The 8,876-nt window shown below is 42.9% G+C and overlaps 1 protein-coding gene across 3 annotated transcripts; it reads left to right on the top strand.

The window, feature by feature from the left end:
* The first annotated feature begins 94 nt into the window (after nt 1-94).
* wdr47a (WD repeat domain 47a) lies at nt 95-8,828 on the top strand. Of its 3 annotated transcripts, none has more exons than XM_079568757.1 (17): nt 95-257; nt 800-969; nt 1,253-1,336; nt 1,438-1,522; nt 1,869-2,000; nt 2,092-2,268; nt 2,352-2,863; nt 3,026-3,143; nt 4,844-5,025; nt 5,643-5,888; nt 5,964-6,021; nt 6,093-6,250; nt 6,377-6,546; nt 6,628-6,798; nt 6,865-6,996; nt 7,073-7,312; nt 7,715-8,828. In XM_079568757.1, exons 2-17 carry the CDS (start codon nt 812-814, stop codon nt 7,855-7,857), a joined length of 2,766 nt encoding a protein of 921 aa, XP_079424883.1. In that variant the 5' UTR covers nt 95-257; nt 800-811; the 3' UTR covers nt 7,858-8,828. The 3 variants fall into 3 exon arrangements, with proteins under 3 accessions (XP_079424883.1, XP_079424882.1, XP_079424884.1); XM_079568756.1 differs by having other exon boundaries at nt 783-969; XM_079568758.1 differs by having other exon boundaries at nt 96-257; nt 783-969; nt 7,094-7,312.
* Nucleotides 8,829-8,876: the final 48 nt, after the last annotated feature.

The following is an 8,876-nucleotide window of genomic DNA, read 5'->3' as shown; positions in this document are numbered from 1 at the left end:
TGGCCAGGCTGTTGCTGTTGTGGAGTTGGATGATGGAGTCTGAAGGAGGCGGTGCAGGACAGGGGCAGGACAGGGGCAGGACAGGAGCAGGCTGAGGGCTGTAGATGTAGAGTGACTGGGCAGGGCAGCGCTGCAGACTCAGAGCGCAGAAACATCCAGGATCCACAGCGGAGACATATTCTTCCGTGACAGCGCCTGTCAGCAGTACGGGTACCGTCGGGGAGCAGCGTCATTACCTCATGTATTTATTTTAACAGGTGATCCCACATCTCTTTGTTGTAGTTAAAAGACAGATTGAATGTTATTGCCGCTTGTTGTGCGCGCCGCGCCCGTTCAGCGCAGCTAACCAGCGGAGGATGCCTCTCTCTCTCTGGCCTGATTAGCTCATAAATTAGCCAGCTATGTACATCTGCTCACCAATATCTGTCATTTTTAGATCGGTACCAAACTGTACCTCTTAATCTAATTAGTTCTCGGTGCGGAACATGTTGGATAATCTGCTTGTCCATTGACTTGGGCTGGAAGCCAGTAGCTAACATGATGAGAGCTATGTTAGCATCACTGCAGTGATGCGATTGAATATGATGTTGGAGAGCTTTACGTGTGTTTTCTCAACACGACAGTTTTAGGGACCCCATTGATAGTACTTTGTTTATTCAAATCAGCCTGTGCTGTTTTTTCTCTGATGTTGTCAATTTGCTTTATGAGTGTTTGGTGCATCTACAGGAGAATCCAATCAGTGGCTGAACTATGAGCACGTTTCTTCTCACATATGTTTACAGTCTTTGGTCTTTGACAGCCTGTCTACACCATGACAGCAGAAGAAACCATCAATGTGAAGGAGGTGGAGATCATTAAGGTGATCCTGGACTTTCTAAACTCCAGGAAGTTGCACATCAGCATGTTGGCCCTGGAGAAGGAGAGTGGGGTCATCAATGGGCTCTATTCTGACGACATGCTCTTCCTCAGGTAAAGCCAAATCTCCATAACTCTCTGTCTCACCATTATATATGGGTCTATATCTCACCATGAAACAAAGTACATTTAAGACTGACAGGATTATATCAATGAAAATATATATATATACCTGAGATGATTTGCAATTCACTGTTATTACCATGCACTGGGGTATTTATTACCTTTTGTAATATTCTGTTACACAGTTCAATGTTAAAGACAGTATATATGTGCAGTGTATTATGACCATGCTGTAGCACTTAAATTAGTTGTTGTTTTGTTGTTGCTTTCTCAGACAGTTAGTGCTTGATGGACAGTGGGATGAGGTCTTGCAGTTCATTCAACCTTTGGAAAGCATGGACAAATTTGACGGGAAGAGGTTGTTTACTTATAGCACTTTATATATTACTCAGTCACTTTTGCTGATTGAAACTATATGATTTCTCTATATTTATATATTTTTGCCATCCTTGTCCTCAGGTTTCGTTATCTTGTGCTAAAGCAGAAGTTTTTGGAAGCGCTTTGTGTGAATAATGCTATGTCTGCAGAAGATGAACCACAACATGTAAGTCGGATTTTTATATGTTTTTCCATTGCATATAATCATACCCGGTTTGAAAACAAATAATGCATCACATGGCTTGACCACCGCTCATTCTGCTGGTTTAAAACAGCTTACAGTCACGTGGCTGAACTGTGGCTGCAGTTTGCGTCTCAGTCTGTGCCAGAACTATCATGTTCCATTAATGCGATCAGGTCAGACTTCTCGGGACATCTGTGAAGACTATGTGCACTGGGTCACAAGCGCTGACTGTGTTTCAGTGTTTCATTTATTGTGGGTGGGGTTGATGGTTATTTGCAGGCAGTAATTGATACTGTGCTATATCGTTATTGTATTCTATGTTTTCCAGCTTGAATTCACAATGCAGGAAGCAGTAAAGTGTCTTCATGCTCTTGAGGAGTTCTGTCCCTCTAAAGACGACTACAGCAAACTGTGTCTGCTGCTCACACTGCCTCGACTGACAAATCATGCTGAGTTCAAGGCATGCATTTCTTCCTTTCCTCCAGATATTATAATCCTTGTTACTTTTCACTCCTGCCTGTGTTTATTATTGCCTCTTTACAATTACCCAGGACTGGAATCCCAGCACGGCCAGAGTCCAGTGCTTTGAAGAGGCGTGCATTATGGTAGCAGAGTTCATCCCGGCAGACAGGAAGTTAAGTGAAGCTGGATTCAAAGCCAGTGGAGATCGACTATTCCAGCTGCTTTTGAAGGGAGTCCTCTATGAGTGCTGTGTGGAGTTTTGCCAAGTTAGAACTGCTTTACTAATGCTTTATCCTTGGTTATGATCATGCACATTATGAATATTATTTTCAAATGTGTGTGTGTGCAGAGTAAGGCGACAGGGGAGGAGATCACAGAGAGTGAGGTGCTGGTGGGGGTGGACATGCTTTGTGGTAATGGCTGTGATGACCTGGACCTGTCTCTACTGTCCTGGATGCAAAATCTGTCCCACAATGTGTTCACCTGCGCATTTGAACAGAAGCAGCTCAACATCCACGTGGACCGATTGGTCAAACCTGCAAAAACTGGCTACTCGGACCTCCTTACCCCTCTTATTAGCAAACTGTCTCCCTACCCCTCCTCTCCGCTGCGGCGGCCTCAGTCTGCAGACACATACATGTCCCGCTCGTTGAACCCTGCTCTGGACGGGCTGTCCTATGGGCTCTCGGGACAGGACAAAAGGGCAGGAGGGGGAGAGACAGGAGTGGGGAAAGGAGTGTCTCCCATGTCCCACTCATTTGCCAACTTCCACTATCCGGGAGCTGGCGGGCAAAACCTGAGCCGCAGTGTCATGATGGAAAGCTCAGACTGTCACAGTATATTTGAGGAATCCCCAGAAACGTAAGTGATTACAACTTATGTAACATGATAAACACAACCTGCTAATGAAATAAACGCTTACTTACACAATCATGTGCAGGCCAGCTCAGTGTTGACACCCAGACAATAAATCCTTATAAGGTCTAGTTATTTAATTGTATTTATTTATTCTATTTTTGATAGATCGAGGACAGAAACACCTGTGGACAAAATGATGAGCTCGGGCAGCACTCCAAACACGCGTCCCGATTCAGCACCGGGAGAGGAAGCTCCCTCACCGGGCTCTGCCGACAGAAACGAGGTACAACTTTCTGTTTCACTTAAAGGGACTATACAGAGTTTAAAAATGTGAAAACTAAGTATTTTCATCCCCCTACATGTTCCAGCCATGTCCTAATGCGTAGAATGGGCTCTGACCTGTTCACCCCCTGCCTCTAAAATCCTGCAGTGTCACTCAAAAAGGTGTTTATTAGGGTCCGAAGTGCCGTCATGCACAAGCTTAATATAGAAGCTGCAGTTATGCATAAAACCTGAGGTGGCAGTAGTGAGCATAAAATGACTAACTCGCATCTAGCCCCTTTAACCTGTTCAGTACGAAGTCAGTGTTAAGGTTTGTGCTTTAATGCTTTGCTTTTTGTTGGTTCCTTTGTTTTAAAGCAGTACAAAGCAACTTCTTTACCTTAATAAATCCTTTCCGTAGTCCCTCTGGGGGTAATACAAGCGTTAATGGGATGATTGGGGTCTTTCATCTCCTCCTCGTGTCTCTGGCCAGAAAACCACAATTGCAACTTCGCGTCAGAGGCCCCAATACACACTAATAGAATCACGAAGAAGAAGCTAACAGGCTAACGGGCAAAGCTAACTGCGGGCTAGCGCCACTTTAGCAGTGTTTGCAGCCAAGTTTGAGTGAAAAATAATTATCTTCATTGTTGTAATTGGATGTATAATATCCCTCTCTCGCTTTGTTTTTTCTGTCAGTGTAGTGTTTACTCTCACGGACAATTAATGAATAAAAAAACACGACATGCTACGACACCTGCAGTGGCGCTTATGGCCTCTAGGGGTATGAGTTACTTAGTACTGCTTTAAAATATAATACTGTATAAATCAAGCTGTGTACATTATAGTATGGTTGGAATTATTACAAAATCACTGCGGTCCTCTTACTGACTGAGATTTACTCATTGTTTGCTAACACAGCTTAAAACAAAATATGTGGTTGGTAACTTAGAAATGTGCAAAAGTTCAGTTCTCCACTCATAACTTTACAGTACATTTTCTCACCGTGCTGCTGGTTGTTTGACTCTGGCGTGGCCTGTGTTTTGACCTACACAGCCAGAGACTTGAAAAATAATACACACACGAGGTGGAGTTTAATAAGTAGCTTCTTGCCGCCAGTGAGTCATTATTGCCCTCGTGTTGTCTGTAAACATAGCACTGAGGATGTACCTTATTTTCCTGTCTGTCCCATGCAGTCTATTCTGGACCCAGTGTGGAGCTTGGTTTAAAGTTAGTGCTTTGCCCTCCCCTTACCGTCTCCATGGAGACACACAAAGAGGTCTCAAACGGGAGCAGACTTTGGGGCCATTGTGATCTCGCTTGTCGTCGCTCTCCTCTGTTGTTTCCCTTCTCCCCGTTCTCTGGCCCAGCACTGGCAGGGCGCCCATCTCTGTCCCTCTCCTTCCCGCTCAGGACAGGAAGTGCAGAACAGAGAGGAGAAACTACCAGTATTGTTCAGCTAATAATAACAATATTGGATTACTGTCCTTTTCTTTTTTGATTGTCCAATATGGAGAATATGGAGGCCTGCTTAAATACCTGCACAATATTGAAAAAAAAAAAACTAAAGCGTGTAATATTGCAGTACCGTGTTGAAAACCAAACAAAAAGCAACAATATATGTGCCAAAACAGCATTTCCTCACAGAGTTCTGTTTTTGCACAACAGACTTTTAAAAAAAAATAAAAGTCTCTTAAGTAATTGTATTTCCTTTTTCCTCAGCTCTGTGACTCTACAGAGAAGTATGAGGAGTTCTACAGACAGCGCCTTCGTGTCCAGCAGCACCTGGAGCAGAAGCAGCAGCAGAGGCAGATGTACCAGCAGATGCTTCTGGAGGGAGGGGTGCAGCAGGATCCCCCTCCCACCGACATGCAGCACAGCCTGACCGAGAAGTTTCTGAACAGGTAGGGGCACAAAAGGATCGTTGTATTAAGAACACCTGTAATCTACAATGTTAAGAAGATATGAGAATTAAGTGGTTGTCTATGTTCTGTGAATATCTTGAATTCTTTAGGGTCGAATGACTAAAAACATGTTAGGTGTGTAGCATTGGTGTTCTCTCTGCCCCTCCTTTGATTTGATAGGTAAAAAACACAGTGATTAATGCTGTCTGTTTAAGAGGTTATATACCGGAGGAACAGCTGCTTGAGTGCAAATGTAAATAATGTTATGTGTTGTTCAGTCCCAGGAGGTTTACAGCACAGCACCCCCTAGACTCTCAATGCACCATCTGTGGTGATCACACCGCATCACATGAGAGGGGGTCGTCATGAGGTGTAAAGTGACTACAGTAGATGTTAGATATGCCCAAACATTTGCCAGACAGCATTTATTTAATGACAAAATTAATGAGAAACACATTTGTTTATGTTAATTTAAAATCTGATTGATCAGTGGGTGGGAAAGTGATTTACATTTTTGCCAACTTGCTCTGCCATATCTGTAGCCCTCCACTATGTTGCAAATGCCACCTTTTCACAAAACACAAATCCACATTATGTAAATTGTCTGGTGCTTTCAGGTCCATCCAGAAGCTGGAGGAGCTCAACGTGGGGATGGAGAATATTGAGGACGAGGTGAAGTCTTTGACCCAACAGTATAATGTGAATGGGAACTCCCCAGGGCCCGAGAACAATAACAACCCACCATCTGAGACCCTAGAGCCGAGCAGGACCCCAGGAGGTGGGGTGATCAGCAGTACCCCACAGCACACAGCAGGGGGTCGCACTGCGCCACCGCTCAGTGAGTCCCCTGTCATATTACAAAGGTCTGTGTTTCTCTATAGTCATATAATCTACGTAACTATAGATATTATGCAGTCTAATTGGACGTATGTTTACAGTGAGCAGAAACACATCGGACAAGGCGACTCTCCTGGCTCATTGACCAGAACTAAAGATGTAAGAAATCTTACAAATAACAATATTAAACAAGTACCTTCCTTGAACCGCTTTCAATATTTTGTTCTTAGGGCGACAAATCTAAAGCCCTGTTTGTACCAGTGCATTCTCTCGAAGACACACAGGCTGTCCGTGCTGTTGCCTTTCATCCGTCTGGGACACTGTATGCTGTTGGGTCCAACTCTAAAACTTTACGAGTGTGTGCTTACCCTGAAACCATTGACACAAGGTATGACAGGCTATTGCAATAGGTTGCAATCATACTAATTAAATATCAATGTATTATTGAGCTCAATGTTATATTTTGCTTTTAATCAAGCTGGAGAAGTTTAAAGTAATGTTCTGTATTTTTCAGCGGGTCTGGTCCAGTAAAGGCGCCGACAGTGCGCTTCAAAAGAAACAAGCACCACAAGGGCTCGATCTATTGTGTGGCCTGGAGTCACTGTGGGCAGCTCTTGGCCACTGGCTCCAATGACAAATATGTCAAAGTACTGCCATTTAGTGCCGACACGTGCAACGCCACAGGTCTGCCACGCTTTACTTTCTTTCAATTACATACTGAGTAATTGTGTTACTGATTATGTTTCTATTGACTGTGTGATCAAGGCCCAGACCTGGAGTTCAGCATGCACGACGGCACCATCAGAGACTTGGCTTTTATGGAGGGCCCAGAAAGTGGAGGAGCAATCCTCATAAGTGCAGGAGCTGGAGACTGCAATATCTACACCACAGACTGCCAGAGAGGGCAGGGGCTACACGCCCTCAGTGGACACACTGGTAGATTCTGTTGTTGCTCTATCGGTCTGTTTATAGACTATGTCTAACTTCAACGTCTCGATTTAGGACACATTTTGTCTCTGTACACATGGGGAGGGTGGATGATTGCCTCTGGATCTCAGGATAAGACTGTGCGATTTTGGGACCTTAGGGTTCCCAGCTGTGTTCGTGTTGTGGGAACTGCTTTCCATGGATCAGGTGAGGATAATTTTTAATATAGTTTCAAATGCTGATTATTATCACATTTTTAATGGCAAAATTGTATTAATTTTAGCTGGCCCCTCTCACTTCTCAGGGAGTCCCGTCGCCTCCGTCGCAGTTGATCCAAGTGGTCGTCTCCTAGCGACAGGGCAGGAGGACAGTGCGTGCATGTTGTATGACATCAGAGGGGGGCGGATCGTGCAGGTGTACCGTCCACACAGCAGTGATGTCAGGTCTGTGCGCTTCTCTCCTGGTGCACACTACCTCCTCACTGGCTCCTACGACATGAAAGTTATGGTTTCCAACCTCCAAGGTATGTTTGAAGGCTTTTTCTTTCTGGTAGTGGAATAGTAATAACATTTGTTGCTTACATCACCTTGAAAATATTGCTCCCTAAAAGTTGGGAAACATGATTGTAAGCTCACCTCTGTTTTAGGAAAGTTAGGAATATGTACGTGCTTCTTTTTTCATTGACTGTAAATCCAAAAGTCCGGTACCTTTAAAGGCCTTTAATGTGCTTATAGTGAACAAACTCTACCATTAAGCAGATACTGTATTTCACTGAATCTGATGTATACTTGAAATGTACATTCACATGAACGCCCCATTAGTGTATTAACAATAACTTGTCTGTTGGATGGATGTCTAGCTGATACAACAGTAAAGTAATGTATCATGGCTTACTGTTATTATTCAATTGTTTGTGTGCACCCAGGTGATTTAACAAAGCCTCTGCCTCAGACAGTGGTGGGCGAACATGGAGACAAGGTGATTCAGTGTCGGTGGCACACTCAAGACCTGTCCTTCCTCTCTTCCTCCGCTGACCGCACTGTAACCCTCTGGACGCACAGCCAGTAACATACACATGACCATAGGAACATACAGCATAACGATGCTACTTTTTCTTTTAAACACACACATGTATAAAACAGGAACATTGAGGAACCCTGCTATAAACTAATAGCACACATTGCATGCGCTGCCGTAAAGCTTTATTTACATTTCACTTTGGTTTTACATGTGGCCACGCCATGCAAAGAAGTTTACTGAGGAGTCCTTGGAAGGCGGAAAGATATATAGCTTTTATGACTGGTGCCTTTCTTTCATGGTAAATTTTCATAACAATTTTTTTTTAGTAAATTCAACTTGTTTTTTTTAGATAACTTATGTTCTGCTGCTATAGGAAATACTTTTGTTTTTGTTGGCCTATTTCCTAAACCACCATCTTTCAGAAGTCATTTGTTTATTACAATTGCAAAACATTTAATGGTTTTACTGGAGCATTAGACATACTGTAGTTATTTCCCTCGTACGTTGATGTACTAAAATATAAATCAGTGTCGTGCTGAAGCTATTATCTTTACATTGAATTGCTTGCAGTGAAAGGCTGTACTTATGTGAGTATCAAAGGGAAGTTCTGTATTTTGTTTATTTGAGTACTGTAAACATTTATGAACTTCATCTACTGCTGCATCTCAGGATGAACAGCAGATGGCGTCCTAATGCTAAGCACAGTTTTTATTTTTGGAGCCAGTATTTTTGAGCTTTTGAATTAATATTGTTTTAACATCTGCACTTTGACCACCTTTTGTTTTATAGTTCCATTTTACTTAACATCCTTATTTATATTTTTATGTTTTTGTATAGTACTGTATTATAACAAAATGACCAATACATAGTGGTAAAGGTGTATTTATTTCTCCTGTTATGTATATGTGCACGGTGTGGAAGTTCCCGTGGCTTTTGTATCAAGTCCTTTTAATTTGTTTTTAAAGTGACTTAGTTAATTTGAAGCTAACTTAAGTCTGACTGCCGGTACAATGATCAATAAATTGTCTTTTGCAAAAAGACCTGTTGTGTTGAATATATATTGAAAA

The sequence above is a fragment of the Gobius niger genome (genome assembly GCF_951799975.1).
Source record: "Gobius niger genome assembly, chromosome: 13".
NCBI lineage: Eukaryota > Metazoa > Chordata > Actinopteri > Gobiiformes > Gobiidae > Gobius > Gobius niger.
Note: the sequence above shows the minus strand (reverse complement) of the source record. Positions and strands in the feature narration are given on the sequence as shown.

Coding starts and splice junctions, on each gene's coding strand:
- wdr47a (XM_079568757.1), top strand. CDS start 812: ATGACAGCAGAAGAAACCATCAATGTGAAGGAGGTGGAGATCATTAAG. Junction 2,001..2,091: donor CAAATCATGCTGAGTTCAAG/GCATGCATTTCT, acceptor ACAATTACCCAG/GACTGGAATCCCAGCACGGC. Junction 6,547..6,627: donor CGACACGTGCAACGCCACAG/GTCTGCCACGCT, acceptor TGTGTGATCAAG/GCCCAGACCTGGAGTTCAGC.